The 16,336-nt window shown below is 36.3% G+C and overlaps 1 protein-coding gene across 1 annotated transcript in view; it reads left to right on the forward strand.

Moving 5' to 3' along the window:
- Positions 1-14,711, forward strand: part of AMPH (amphiphysin) — a 197,073-nt gene extending 182,362 nt beyond the window's left edge. Inside the window, exons 18-21 of the mRNA XM_039849175.1 lie at positions 4,774-4,983; positions 6,780-7,022; positions 8,855-8,956; positions 13,502-14,711. Of these exons, the coding sequence (XP_039705109.1) occupies positions 4,774-4,983; positions 6,780-7,022; positions 8,855-8,956; positions 13,502-13,609 (663 nt within the window). The 3' untranslated portion in view covers positions 13,610-14,711. The remainder of the gene's footprint in view (positions 1-4,773; positions 4,984-6,779; positions 7,023-8,854; positions 8,957-13,501) is intronic.
- Positions 14,712-16,336: the final 1,625 nt, after the last annotated feature.

Here is a 16,336-nt window from a genome sequence, read left to right on the forward strand (position 1 = left end):
AAATAAAATAAAGAACAAAATAAACAAAACAGAAACAAACTCATAGATACAGAGAACATTTTGCTGATTGCCAAATGGGAGCTGGGTTGGGTTGGTGAAAAAGGCAAAGGGAATAAGAAGTACAAATTGGTAGTTACAAAATAGTTATGGGGATGTAAAGTATAGCGAAAGGAGTATAATCAGTAATATTGTAATAACTATATATGGTGTCAGATGTGTACTAGATTTATCAGGCTGATCACTTTATAAGATATATAACTGTCTAATCACTATGTGTACACCTACAACTGATACAGTATGCCAACTGTAATTAAAAAATTATTAAAATCCAAAATAAATTTTTTTTAAAAACCATGTAATAGATTCTCTTTTTCAGGGCTATCATCCTTTAGTCAATAATTTGATTAACTTTTTGAGAATAAATATTTTTTCTTTGTATATTTTTACTGAGTTAAAGTAGATGGTCCATGATAATTTTATTAAAGATTTCATAAGAAAAAAGTTATTAAAATCCTAAAAAAAAATCTGGAAACCAACTAGTTTCCAATGATAGGAGTAAAAAGGAAATAATTTATTATGTAGTCATTTATAGAATTTTTATAAGAAACATGACCCATGCTTTATAAAATAAATAGACAAATAAAGCCCCTGTATGCATAGAAATGAATAAAAATAAATACCTCAAAATGCTACCATACGTTATTTTTTGTTGTTATTTTTAAACCTATGGTATTTGTTATTTTTTAATCAGAAAAAGACCATTTTGACTTGCCCTATAGATGAGTATGGAATTTCATACTAGGGACTCTTGACAGTTGTCCTTGTTCATACCAGTTACATGAGTCTCCAGCTGCTTTTCAGTCATTGTTCAGAGCTAATTTTGCCAAGAAAGCAAATGAGGAATAAGTAAAGCAAATCAATAAATTACATGAAGCCCAGAGATTATAAATTTTCTTGTAACCAGTCACTACTCTCGCTTGTCTGGCACCATCCTCTGGAGGGACTGACTAGTTTCTTTCACCCATTTGTGCTTCTCTGCTTTGCAGGATACTGAGGTTGTTGTTGAACGTTTGATGTTTGAAAGGACTGTGACATGAATATCATGACCATAGTGCTTTCCACCAAAGAGATTGTTGAAGCAGAAGGCATACATGAAAGCAGTAAGATTTTTAAGATAAAATGATAAAGTGAGAGCCGCTCACCATCTCAAAGATGGGTCCCATGCTGATCTTTGTGATTTCTGTGTGCAAATTGGCAATAGTCAGGGCGCTTAGGCCTCATAAACTTTGTGCACACAAGCAAACAACATCTGCCTGAGGGCAGAGAGAAATTTTTTTTGTTTTTCTTTGCTTTGGATGTTTTTCGCCATAAATATATTTGGCCAATACAGTTTTCTCAGAAGATAAGATGATGGTATATCTCTTAACATTTGGAGTGAAAAGAAAAATTTAATAACATTGAATATCAAAAGCTTGGAATACTTTCAGTAGTTTCAGTTCCCTGGTCTCCCTGGATAACACTTAAAAAAAATAAAACCAAAACCAAATAGCAGTCATTAATCATTGTGTTTTTCCCTAGCAGGTATAACATCTAAGGTAGCAAGTGGAGTCTAGAAAATGTTTTACTTCTCTAAATCTACAAATAGCTAATAAGTTGAAATGCATAAAAATAATAGAGGGATAATCCTATCATTGAAAACTTTGCAACCTTTCCTTGACTTTGTATGGATCGCTAACACCTAATCCGAGCAAAAACAGATCCCTGTTTTCCATTGTGTTGTTCTGTTATTGCAGTCAGTAAATATACCATGGAAATACTGTGGTAAGAGCAGAAAATAGTGGAACAGATTCCAGACATGAAGGGAGTATTGGGGCACCCCTAATTTTCAGAGCAATTCCAGAGCCAGAAAGATATGGGGCAATCTAGGCAGTGGACAATCCTTTTCTATTTCTATAATGTTCTCAGGCTCTATAAAAACAAAGTGTTGATTTTGGCTAGAGAAACAGAATCTTACTGCTAATGGACTCAGGGAAGGATGGAGTAATGTTAACTTTTTACTCTTTTCTAAGTAGGTCATTCAAATTGTTTGCCTCTTCCTCTCTGTAGTCAGAGTGACAGTTTCCTTGACACCCTGACTCTACCAACATTGTTAATTTCAATATTTTGGTGATTTTTACTTGCCATCATTCTTATCAACAGTTTTCCATGTGCTCTATGCTGTGTGTGTGTGTATGTGTGTGTGTGTGTGTGTGTGTGTGTGTGTGTGTGTGTGTGTGTGAGATCAAGTAAATTGCTGACCTACACTTTACTCCTTTGAAGTTAGGGTAAGTTGGAGCACAGACACACGGAGCACTTAGCCTCCACCTGCTGGTGCTGGCACCACAGCAGCCATGCTGCCAGGTCTAAATCAGATCCAGCCAATGATGCCTCTTGAAATCATTTGGCAATCAAAGGAAAGGTGATAACATGTAAGGTGATAAAATTTTACTATCTTGTGATAGTAAAATCTGATAGTAAAATACAATCAAATTGATAGGTATATAGTGCACTGGAGACAAATCAGGAACTTATTATTAAAATTCTATGTGTATGGAGAAAGTTAAAAAATTACCTTTGAGGAATACCATCAATGCTTCACAGAAATTCTCTTCTAGAGCTATATCAATTCAGTTGAAAGTAAAATCCAATTATTAATAGTATGTGCTTGGAACATATATGTATGGAAGGATTTATGTATAATCACACTAGAGGAATAGCCTGTCACATAACATAGTGGCTACTTTTTGATCTGTAGCAATTGTATGTGTGTACGTGTATATGTAGTGATTTTCAGTACACTGTTTGTTCACAATGTCTGCATGTATATAGAGCCTATCTGGTTTGAAGCTGTTGAAACCAGTTCACTCCATAGATACTATTTTCAAGACAGATGGAAATCATAAATAACTTAGAATTATAACAACACAGCTTGCTTTCTACATTTTAGCCCATATGTCCACTGTGTGTACATTGTCTTTATGTATAGTTTCTGATGTGGAAGAAACTGCTAGGTCCTTAGGATCCTGGAGAAAGCCTGTTAATTTCTCCAACAATAAAGCTACAAACAATTGTTCAGTGTTCTTGGAATTAAGAAACTCTCCTAATTTATATTCTGATTATTACTCTCAACAACAACAATAGCATCCATGAAAAGCTCAATGTTTATTTAAAACAGATGCAATTATGTTAAATTTTTAAATATACTTTTCATTATGGAAATGTTCAGTCATTCACCAAAATATAAATCCCCATGTACCTGTTACCCCACTTCAATAATTATCAACATTTATGATTCACTTCGAATAAGTATTCAGATAAAGGGATTACTTTTCTGAAACCATGTACTTTAATGACAGGGTAGAAAAAAAGAAATAATGCTACTTTATGGCTAGTGACTGCATTTTGAATCATTGCACACTTTGGAGAGCCAGATTCTCATAATAAGAGATTCTCATAAGGGAGAGAAGTAAATTTCTAAGAATATGAGTGATTCTTAGCCATATAACAAATAGTATGGCTTTTAACATTTTTCATCCCCAAAGTAAAATGTTATGATGTAGAAAAATATATTCTGCAACAGATTATTTTTACTTAGTCTATTACCTGTAAATTTGAGAGGAAATGTTTTTAAAAATGCCTTGCCGTGGCTGCAGGTATGTGGTTCATATTCTCCATCTCCTGTTTCTGATGCTCAGTGTGCAGGCAGGTACTCTCCATCTCCCTTTTCAGTGTTCTGGGTTTGACAGTTAATATGTGCAACATTAGGACTTTCCTGACTTAATAGGACAAACTGAGTAGAATTTATTTGATAAAAGAAAGGAATGTCTAATACTAATCATATCAAATAGCAATTTCAATTTTTGAAATATGTGATATTATATAAGATCAATCCAATACTTTCCTTCTTCAGTCTTTCTGATTTTAATCTCTCAAGCCAGACCTGCCAAGCTCATGCTAAGTCTTATTAAAGACTTGGACTCCATGACTAATTTGTTCAAAACTAAAACTTCTGATTGTACTTTGTTCATTTCATTATCGAAGTTTTAAATATTTCTTAAAGTTCTTTTGACCATGTCTAACCTTAGAAACAAAATTTTCCTTTGTTTTTTCTATTTTATTACTCCCAGTATAGGACCCAAAATATGATTTGATTTCTGATATAATGTATCAAATAAATAATGTCTCATGATAAAATGCCCTATTTTTTTTTTTCCATGAATGTAACTTAGCTTCTGGGACCTTCCCCATGAAGATTTTAAAGTTTATACAGAAACACAGTTTTTCTAAATTCTGACTTTGCATGGTGAGGAAGCTTTTCTTATGTAGCTTTCTTCCATGATCCAGACATTGGGGCCAGGCCCCTTCCATTTTGTGATGTAGATGTCTTCTAGGACCTGGTTATCATCTGCTTTCAGGCAACAAAATAGAAATAGCTTGTGGAGGGGACCACCCACACCTTGAAAATCACCTCTCAGGAATGGCATATGTCATTTCCATTCAAGTTCCATTTGCTACACCTAACTGCAAGGAAAGGTAGCATTCTTGGCTGCCAGGAAGAAGAGCAGTCCGAATTTTGATGAGCAGATGACAGACTGCTGCTGTACCTGAATCCTGGGCCTGGGCTTCACAATCTGATGTGCCTTAGCAGAGGGGAGAGAAGTGAAAGGTCTGAGTCTGACTCTTATTGAGGGCCATGGAGATACAGACATGGACTGTTTGGTTTCTGTTTTACAGATCATACCTAGCACTGTTGCTGATGGGATTGTTGGGACCTTATTGTCAGCAGGAGAGGGAACCCCAGTGGAGGAAGCAGAGACAGAGAAGGCAGCTCTTCCTCCTGGGGAAGAAGCAAGCTTGGAGGAGACCAAGATTGATACTGTAACCACAGAAGTCATAGATAGTGACAGATCGCAACCAGAAGAAACTGAAACAGCAGCAATTCAGGTAAGTGTCTTAGTGAAATGGAGGTTCTAGGGAGATGGCACCAATTGGAATGCTCTATTAGTTAATAGTGATAACTCTTTTGTATGCAGAATAGGTTTGTAGACATTTTGTGGGATACTTATCCATAAAAGAAAAAAAATTCTCAGAAAGAGTGGCTGCAGCATTCTTTCAACGTCAGCATTGTGGGGTTCCACACAAGCCCCCAGTGCTACGGCAAACTGGGCTTAAGCATGGATGGAGAGAAAGGAAATTATTGAATAAAGTGATGAGGCAAAGGAATAAGCACATGACAAAAAGGATGAGAATAGAGGGAGGAAAAGGGAATATGATAGAATAATAAGGTTTTGTGGATAAAGTGAGAAAATAGCCATCAAGTGCTTAGCCCAGTGGCAGGCACATGCTGAAAACCCAGTATTGGTAGTTAAATCATATTACTATGATTACTATTTTGTGGTTGTTATTAAAGTGCCCCAAATTCACCCCAAATTAGGCTCCTTTCACCAAAAGCCCATCCCCATTTTCCTTTCAAAAGTAAAATGGGTCATTAATCACATACACAAAGCTGGACTCTCCCCCAGCTCTTCACATCTTCAGAGAAGCGTTTAAAGACAACACATCTATCTATTCCATGACTGTGGGAGCCTCAAACCCAGTTGTGAAAGGAAGGACAGCTCTTCTAACCCTGTGTTTCATTCCTCTGTATTCTAGAAGGTAACAATGAAGAGTGGGCTTAATGTTATGTTTTCCATTTTCTGGTTATTTTATTCATAGTAAATTTCCCAAAATCTCTCCAGGGTTACTCAAAGTTTAAACCTGAATCATCCTACTAGAAAAACAGCAGGTCGTATTGGTATTTAGAGAAAAAACATTCTATTTTTTTGACATTTTCTTGTCACAATGGCAGAAGTATTTTTGTGTCTATTGTTAAACTTGTTGAAAGAATATATTATTTTCTCCAAATTGAAGAATAGAAGTGCTATGTCCCCTGATATCTGAGGAAATAGAGAACTTGTTTGAGAGTCAATAAACATCTCTAGACTTCCATTATGCAAGGGAAATTCCCTTCCTTGCTCATTTTTGTTAAAACATAAAAAGAAGATCTTGATCCTTTGATTCTGCTTTCCCAATCGATAGAGTCCTTGGAGTGGTGGGTGGGAATTCTAATCCCTTAAACTGTGACTGCAGCATAGCTCTGATGATTATCAACAAGTAAAAGACACATAGGTTATCTCCAAACACCTGGCCTCCACATTGTTACCAACAATAGTTTCTGTATTGTTCTGGAGTCCCATGGGACTCTGGGACCCTGGGGAAAAGCAATCACAGGAGGTTAAATGTCAGCTTCAAGTGCGTGTTAACATTCAGTGGGACGAGAATTGACCGCTGCAAAACTGATACCACCCTTGGACCACTACTAAAGCATTTCCTTTCAGTTCTGTCTCCCTCTGCAGTGTCATGACTCACCATCCCTCCCTGCAGTCTCCTGTCCATCTTCCAAGTTTACATAGAAACCTCACTCTTACCAAACTGGAAGAATGTTCAAAGATCTAGAAATTAATCCCAATAAGGGTGTTTGTCTCAGGAGAGATAGATAGAAAGGAGGCCACATCAGGACGAAGGCCCTTCAAAGCAGGAGGCCCAAGAGCCAGAAAGCCTGAGCTGGGTTTGGGGAACAGCAGGTATTTTGTTGAATGAGGGAGGTGGGGAACGTGAGAGCCAAGGAGGATGCAACAGGGAGGATGCAGACATCTTGTCTCCCACACACGTACAGCACCACCACATTTTTCTTCCCTCAGGAGAAGATCATCCCTTATGTTGTCATAGAACCTGCCTCCAACAATGAAGGGGAGGGAGAACACGAAATAACCATAGGTGCAGAGTCCAAGAAGGTGACTGAAGATACAGCTCTTCCGGGCCCCACCAGCGAGACACCAGAACTGGCCACCGAGCAGAAGGCCACTGAGGACTCCCAGCCAGTGCCCTCCGCTCCGTCTGCAGGCGAGGCCTTTCAGGAAGTGCCTCCTGGCTTTCTCTACAAGGTCTTAACATTTTTAATTTTCTAAATCTGGTGGCTATTTGTCCTTCCTTTGCTTCGAGGCCTTTTGGTCAAAACTTGGGTTTTCCAATTTTTACTTTTGCTGTTTGCAATTCTTTCTCTGTACTGTTTTCCCCTCCATCCCAAGATCATATATTAACATGGTAGGATTTCCGTGCTACTGGACAAGGAAGAACTACAGTGATGTCTTTTTATATTTTAGCAAAAGATAATTAAACAATATGCCCCTTGGTAGAGAACGGGTTAATGGCTTCCACCTAGGTGCCCTCTCAATCTCTCCACAGAGCCCTGTGGGTGCTTCCAGCCTCATCTGCATCGGGCTGGATGATATACCTCTGGAGGACAGGAAACTCAAACCATCCACTCAACTCTGGCACCTTGTTACAGTGCATGACACAGAGCAAGGAGCCAATAAATGTTTTAAAAGTGACTAAATATGTTAATGGACTTGTAATAAAAGGAATTAAAAAGAGGCCTAAATTCATGCGCAGAAGGTTTTGCTCAGAGAGACCATGAAGTGGCTACTCAAGCCTTCAGAAATTGAAGAGTCCTAATGAAAATAAATAAAGCAAACAGGCAGGCAAGCAGTAAATAAAAACACAGGCTTAAAGCAAGTGTTAAAGGCAGCTAATCCTCCCTAATAGAATATGGTTGGGAATTTTAAGTTCTATAATTTGATTTTACATTTCAAAATTCAGAACTTGTTCTTTTAAAAAGTGTTAATTTTTTTGTGCATGTGGAGATGGGATTGAATAGTAATAGTCATTCTCTTTTTCATCTTCTCTACTCACTAGAGAGCAGCTGCTACTTTGCTCCCTCAGATGGGGATGGGGTGGATGAATTATGCGGAAGAAAAATCAGGTGGCGAGTGAGGTCATGTGTCCACTGTGTTTTGTTGGAATTAGAGTACAAGAAATGGAGGATGCCATGTGCCACTCAAGGCCAGGTTGGCTGGGCCATTGCTGCCTGCAGTGCACACTGAGGAACACCACCAAACCTCACTCTCCCAGCTTCAGTTTTCTCATCAGAAAAGTGGATTTGGGAATAAAATAGTCATTTCAGTGCTGACATTTACGATTCTGCATGCAGAAAACGCATTTTAAAAGATGATTGATTGTTTACTGTCATGGGTGAGGTTGAGGGGACGGAAATGAGAGAAATAAACCTGGGTATGACTAGATAGTTATTCAAACTGTGTGCTGGAGGTTCATTTTTCTATCGTTTCTATTTTTAAAAAAGAATTTTATAATCAAATTTCAAAGAAATCTTTCAAAAAGAAACAGACCAGCGTGATTAAAAGGTAAGATAGAGAAAGAAGTTTATTTACGAAGAGATTAAACACAGGGTTTAATTAGTGATTCCGTTATAATGCACAAGTGTTTTTCAAAATTATTAATTATTTGACAAAAGTTTTGGTTAGAGAAGCATTCTGCTAGGAATTCTTAGTTCAGTTTAGAAAACAAACAATAATAAAGCATAAGTGATAATAAAATGCAAATCTCTAACAAAAATATAACAAATTAAAATTTAATTAACATACGACCTTTCATCTCTAGCAGAAGATATTGCTTTACTAAGTATACAACCAAATGGCTTCAGTATCATTCTGTAGCATCTGTTTTAAGTAAACAGAGTAGGATTTCCTTTTGTCTTCAGAGGCCTTCTCCTCCCTTGGGGTGTGATACATATCTTCATCTTTTTTTAATCCATCTTGGAGATGCTTTTAAGATTGTCTGAGGATCATCTGACTAGGAGACTTTGATTTTACCTCTATTTTTCTTTCTAACTTATCAGTCCTTTTGCAATATTTCACAGGTGGAAGCACTTCATGATTTTGAGGCAGCAAATTCTGATGAACTTACCTTACAAAGGGGCGACGTGGTGTTTGTGATCCCCTCAGATTCAGAAGCTGACCAGGTAAAGGATGAGATTGGAAGGTGCTGCAGTCTGTATTTGCTTTTTCCTGAGGATCGGTTGGACACAGTGACTTCCTGAAGACATTTTCATTTTCTGAGATGCTGCAAGGCAGCTTTGAAAAGAGCTTAAGGGATTACAATCACAGCACACCAAGAATTACAGGTTTTTAGGGTACCTCTTTTGGGATGCTGTTAGAGCGTTTATTTTTTATACGAATAGATGACCATTTCTTATTATATATCTACTCTCTAGGTATGTTTTCTCTGAAACACTAGTCTTCAGGAAATGCAGACACTACCCATGTGCACTAAAATTCCCCCTTCAAAAGTAGTTGCCTCTGTAGGTGTGGAGACTGACAAGGAAAGAACATGAGGGAGCATCTGGGAATGGAAATATCTTGATATTTTATATCTTGATAGGGGCATCAGTAACACATGTGTGTGCATTTGTCAAAACTCACTGAACACTATACTTAATCCTTGCATTGCACAGTATTTAAATTGTATCTCAATTTTGAAAGATTCTTTGAAAAAAAAATCACCTATGGGGAAAAAAGTTACCTCTGAGCACAGTGGTCTAATGTTAAGGAACTGAGAACTCCATTTTGCTCTTGTTCATAAGATTTGTGTCCTCTGAAATGTAAATGTGCCTATTAACATGTTTTTCTGGAGAGAAGAGCTATAACTTACATAACATTCTCAAAGAGATTTATGAGCCCTTCCCCCAAGTAATAAAGTCACTACTTTTGAAGTTAAGGCTTACCTGTCCCATGTTTTGTTCTTTCTCTTACCAACATAGATCAGGTGCTGGGTCAAACAAAAGAGTCTCTACCACAATAAAGTTAAATTAGAAATTAATAATAATAATATCTATAAAAGCCCCCAAATATTTAAAAAATTAAAAAATACACTTTTAAATAATCCATTGATCAAAGAAAGCACAGTGTAAGTTAAAAAATATTTCATAGTGATCATTAATTTCTAAGTTTTCAGCCTAAAGATAAAAAGAGATCAAATGAAATGCAAAGTACATAGGTGGAAGGAAATAAAAATGAATCCACAAATAGATGTAATAAAAACACACAGTAGAAAAATTAATAAAGCCAAATGGTAGTTCTTTGAGGAGATTAATAAGATTGTTAAAATCCTTCAAATATACTTTAAGAAAAAAAATTTCAAAGTGTAAATTACCAGTATCAGGCAAAAGTATCTGGTTATCTCAAAAACCCCATTCTCAACTTATAAAATATATGAAAGATATGTTTTAAATATATAAAACATAAAATATAAACTTTCATTTTTATTTTTGCATTAACCATAAGTTACCTTTTAAAGAAATTAAGAGGCAAAAGCCTTTACCATTTCCCATAGTGCTGATCTGCCAGCGATAATTCCTCTCAGCTTTTGTTCATCTGAAAATTTTATTCATTTTTATTTTTAAATATATTTTTTCTAGAGAAAGAATTCTGAATTGACTAGTCTTTCAACTCTATAAAAATATTGTTCTGTTGTTTTCTAGTCTCTACTCTTTATATGACACCTAATTTTTAATATAAACACGTATATTTTTTCCTGAACTGATTTTAAGAATTGTGTATTTTTGGTTTTCATCATTTCAACTGTAATGGTTTAGGTCTTGTTTTTTTTTTATATATAGTTTTTATGCTCGAGGTTCACTGAGCTTCTTAGACTTGTATCCTGATGTTTTTCACTAAATTTGAAAGAATTTTTGGCTGTTATTTATTAATTTTTTTCTCTTTCCCCTTTTTCTCCCATCTCCAATTATATACTTGTTGGACTTCTTGATGTCTATAACTGTTCTTTTTTTGTTAAATATTTCTCTCTGGTACTCAGATAATTTCTATTGATCTATCTTTAAATATAGTGACCCTCTCTTGTGCTACTTTGAATTTTCTGTTACTCTTATCTTATGACTTTTTCAGTTAGGATATTATTTACACAGTTCTGTAATTTCTATGTTGTTCTTTTATATAGTTTCCATTTCTTTGCTGAAATTTTCCATCTATTCTTATTATTACTATCTTTTAATTAAAATACATGAACATATTTATAACTGCTTTAAATTTCTTAGTGCTAATTCCCAAAGCTGGGCCATCTCAGGACACATTTCTATTGATAGCGTTTTACTATTGAATCATATTTTCCTATTTTTTCTCACCTCTAAATTTTTTTTTTAATTGATACTGGACAGAGTAGGTAATCGTAGAATCAGATTTTGTTTTCTATCTCTGAAGATTATTTCTTCTAGTGGGTATTCAAACTACTGGATAATTACCTTGAATTCATGGAAATTTGTTTTATACTTTGTTAGGGTGGGTCTATTTCAATTTGCCTCACTCTTAGATAAATTCAAAGTCCTGGCACATTGTCTCTACCTTTAAGACATGGCTTGTCTGGGCTTTCAATAGAAATTCCAAAAGGTTTATAAAGTCCCCTAACCTTGTGGGACTTGAACTCTAAACTCTGTCTCCCCTCCACTGGCAGTTCCTGAATCTCTACCTCCTTTCTCAGCCTTCCTGCTGTTGCTTTCCTCAGGCTCCTTGGGGTGCCCCTTATGCAGTCACAGCTTGGGGGCAGCTCAGGATTTCAGGGAAGCATCTCTGCATATTTGGGGACCTTCTCTGTAGCTCTCTCCTTTTCAAGATGTCCCCCATAAAAATATAGCTGTTCTGGCAGCCCTCAACTCTATCTGAATGCCCCATATCACACAGATGGAGAAGAATCCTCAGGGGGAAAGCTATACCAACAAAGATCTCACTCAGTACAGTACACTATTTTCAAGAGTTAAATATTCTCCAAACCCTCCCTGCTTGTAGTCACTCTCAGTGCCTTCAAATAGTTGTTATATATGTACAACCCCACTATAAAAACATATTTTGTAATGACTAGTTATTTTTATATATAAATAGTTGTATGTACCTATACATATACATATTAGATATATATAAATATATAGTCATTCTAGTGAGTTGTGCTGTGTGGAAGCATTTGTCTGAGACAAGCTATTTTTACATTTTACCAAAACTAGAAATACTTAATCTACCACATATTTTAAGAAGTTAAAATTTAACTTTCTATATTTGCCTCAGTTAAAGATTGATATTGGCTAATATCTAAATTGTATATCAGAATATATGTTTTGGAATATTTCTTGATTATGTGCCAGTTCTTTACAATTTTTCTTTATTGAAACAATTTTAAAATGCATGACCCTACTTGGTGCCATTAGATTTTTTTTACTCATCGTAAATGAAGTCAAATATAAAATATAGACACTTGCAGGGAAAACCTTACCTTTTATGTGCTCATTACAGGTTTAGCAAATATTTAGTTATCCCCTTTTACTCTAAGTATAACTTTGTCCTTCACATATATAACATAATAATTTTAAAGAGGATACTTTTCTTCATCAGCTAGGATATTATCAGTTATTTTCTTGAGTCATCCTTTTCTCAGTGTTCAAAAATTGGCCTGTCTAAATCCTTATATTTCTTGTTTATACAGCAGCATCAATTTATAGTCTCAGATTATATCAAAAGGGAATGTATTCAGCTTCTCCATTTAATTTTTGATACCTCATTTTATCTGATGTACTTGAACTATATTGGGAATTGGCTCAGATTAAATCTGTCCATCTCTCATCTTAAGTGGGATCTCTTTCGTGTATTGGTTAACATAATAAAGATAGTCATTTCCCAGTAGTTTTGCTTCATACAGTCTGTATGTTTCCTATTGTTCCTTCAACTCAGCTTTTTCCAAAGACTTAGCTTATCTTCCATAGGCCAAAGGCAGATGGCAGCCTCTTTCTCAATTTTACATATCATCTCCCATGTTGTATGACCACATACAGATGGATTCTTTAACATTTCTTTGACTAAATTTCTTCATTTCTATGATGATGTTTCTATAAGATGTTTATGAGGAATTTTAAAATGCATGACCCTACAAACCGCTTTGTACTTTATATGAAGTTGAAAAATTGGATATAATAGCAACAACAAACAACAGTAATATCAGGTAACATATATCTGTTATTATTTGATAAGCCTGACAGTTTATAAGTGGTTTATAAGTGGTTATTAGGGTTACATGGTATGAACTGAAGGACGGAGTTCTTATTAGCAAGTGGTTCAGGATGAAATATGAGAACTTCCATGGACTTGTTGGCACTATATTGTAACCCAGGGTCCTCAAGCCTTTTTTTCATTGTGACCCATAGGACAGGAAGCGTTCCCATGTAAGACATGCTTTCACATGGTGTTTCTCTCTTTGTATTGACTATAATTCTAATCCTTTTCTCGTAAGAATTCCTGTCATAATCTGGTTAGCATCAATTACCTATACTTTATACAAAATTGTAATATTAATATCAACCTCAATTAGCCTTCCCACTGATCTCAGCACAGAAGTTTGTATGTAATGTAACATCCTGATGCAGAACCACAACACTTAATTAAACATATTATTTTATTGTTGGCAGTTTATCCCAGCAGCGGACCTTGAAAGCCCTGTCTTTGTCTTGCAGGATGCAGGCTGGCTGATAGGAGTGAAGGAATCAGACTGGCTCCAGTACAGAGACCTTGCCACATACAAAGGCCTCTTTCCAGAGAACTTCACCCAGCGCCTGGATTAGGGCCAAAAGTATTGTAGAAAGAGCCTGGTTACTGAGTTTTTAAATCTTCATGAAACCCTGAAGAGTTCACTTTGCTATTACACTCTTAATGATTTATAGACTGATGTCAGACAGTGCTTAGAAGGATATATCAATGGAGCATGTGTACAAAAAAAGTGTAAAAAAAAAAAAAAAAGGAGAAAGTCCTCACTGGTTCCCATGTTATTGAGAACAGGTTTGTTTGTGCTTTGTCCAAGCTGTAGATACTCTTGTACTTGACTCCCACCCGTCAATTCTAAAGTAGCTTTCTCCGGACCAGAACCTTAATTTCTCTATGGTATTGAGTGGCTGCCCTGCAGGAGAGATGATGAATTATCCAGTAGTACAAGATTATCTTATTCCCTAGCACAGGTGTGAGCACGTGCACACTCTCTCTCCCTTTCAGGTTTACTGTGTTTAAAACTAAACTGCTGCAAAAATTTTCAATGTTCTTTTCCAACACATCTCTCTCTTTCTTGTGGAACTAGCTCGTGTGACTATGTGCCTGTAGAGATAGTCACACAAGCTAGTTCTATCACTCCTAGATCTACGTGTATGCACAAAATGACATATACATAGTTACTTTCTTTCCTTTGTAGCTCTTTGCTTCTCAAGTGTCATTGATACATGCATTGCTCTTATTCTGTCTGGCATTACAGTTGTAGTTTTGCCTGAGAGCAAAACCAGACATCTCATTGCCAAAAGAGTTGACAGTATCTGTGTTCGTAATGTGCATTTTTCAGGGTGCGATGACAAATAGCATGTCAGAGCTGCTGCCCCTTTGGAGAAAGTAGCCTGCTTCTCTAGGGCAGCTGTGGCTGGAGACAAGCTAGCTGGGATGAGCAGCTAACTTCTTAATTTCTGCCTTTCAGAGATTTACTAGATGATGGGGCATATAAACTCACTCCAAAAGAACACTTAAAACAGCTCCTCTATATTTCCACCTCCTTATATTTATGCAACTCATCTTCACGGATTGTCCTAAAATAAGATAGGTGATGTATGCTGTATCCACAGATCATCTGTAACGATGTTTTCAGTGCTGTGTCATTCCAAATAAACCTTTGGTCAGCTCCAGCCATCATCCCAGTTCCTTCTGATGAGTCATTTGTTTTGGAAAGCTTGTCTCAGGTGGATGCACTACTTGAAACAGTTGATGTTGCAGTTGTTATTTGTGCAGAAATCTGCTTGTTCCTCTGGGTTGTGCTCCACAGTGCCCCTCTCTTGCCCCAGCCCCTCCATTCCAATCATTGCTGGTCACTCGGTGGTCCCTGCTGCCCAGCAATCACTATAGCACAAATAACAACTGGGAGGCTGTGGCCCCCAGTCTGTCTATCATAGAAAATCTGACGACCTTCATAATCAGCAATTTCTTCTCACACCAGCCTCATATTTTGGTCACTTTTCTTTCTGACATGTTTATGTTTGTAGGTACAGAAAAAGAAAAATAGATGAGATGAAATAGAAAAGTCAGTTCACTGGATCATTGTTTATGGAAGAGAATTCTTAAAACAAAAATCTTTCATTTGGTTTAGACGCTTTTCTGCCAATATAATTCTGTGTACACAGTGGAATGCGCATTATTAATTTTTTAAATTTTGATATGTATTTCTGATGCATGGTTTAACTTCTAGTGGATTACTGATTTTGATATTTCAGTGTTAATAGGGAAATACCTATTATTGACCCAAGGTATTTCCAGGAGCTAATTTTCAGGGAAGTTGGATCATCATGAATGCTAGTCTAGTGCCAGAAAATAACATGCACTGCCCAGTGGCATAACTAATAATTCAGCAAATAACGTGAAGCATTGTATTTATAGTAGAAAGCCATTCCTGACATTGAGAATATGTGTGAGAGGTTGAAAGCTAAGACTGACAAAGTAGTTCTTATTATAAAATACACCTAATGTTCTACAAAGATAATTGTCGTGTCTCCTGGAGCAGCTCATCTGAAATTTGACTCACATTCCTCCCCACAGCAGCTCTCAACATGTACAGTTTCCAGGACATAGCTTGTTAGATAAGTTTAGCCTACACCTGCAACATTCCTAGATGAATTCAATAAGTTCTTCCAAAATGGTATATTTTCAATTAGCTATTTTGTCCTGGTGTATAACCTTTAAAAAAATTTAACACCAAATAAAAGTAGTCAGATTACTTGTTTCAGGAATTTTCAAGATCCTAGATTTTCCAAAGCAGTGAAAATTAAAGGGATGAGGGGGTAGAAGATGAGATAGTGATATTCTCCAGAAATATCCGTAGATATGGAGTGAACATTCATTTCCATTTCAGTGGATTTTCTAAGGGACATGTGAATAGTTTCAAGGACTTCCTCTGGTTACTAGTTTGGAAGTTCCTTCCACTTTCCTTTTTTAGTTAGTCTAATTCAAGTTCTCAGGCCACCAAACCACAGTAAGCACATCACCTGGTCATTTATTGTCGAGTTCGTAGCTATGCTTTATTCCAAAGGGCTTTGACCTAGGAAGCCCTATATGAGCCTCTTATATTTTACAAACCCAGTGGCACTCATACCTTCAAATAGTTTAAAGGACCTCCAAAGAATCAGATAAAGAAAGCCTGTGGTTTTAATTAAACATAAACCTTCTGGCATTCCTACCAATATCACATGTAGACATGCATTTAAACCTGAGTGATGTATATAATTGCAAAGCAAAGCCCTCTGACGGTTTGCATTTTTAACACTATC

Source organism: Pteropus medius, unplaced genomic scaffold, assembly GCF_902729225.1.
Source record: "Pteropus medius unplaced genomic scaffold, Ma_sr-lr_union100, whole genome shotgun sequence".
Classification (NCBI taxonomy): Eukaryota; Metazoa; Chordata; class Mammalia; order Chiroptera; family Pteropodidae; genus Pteropus; species Pteropus medius.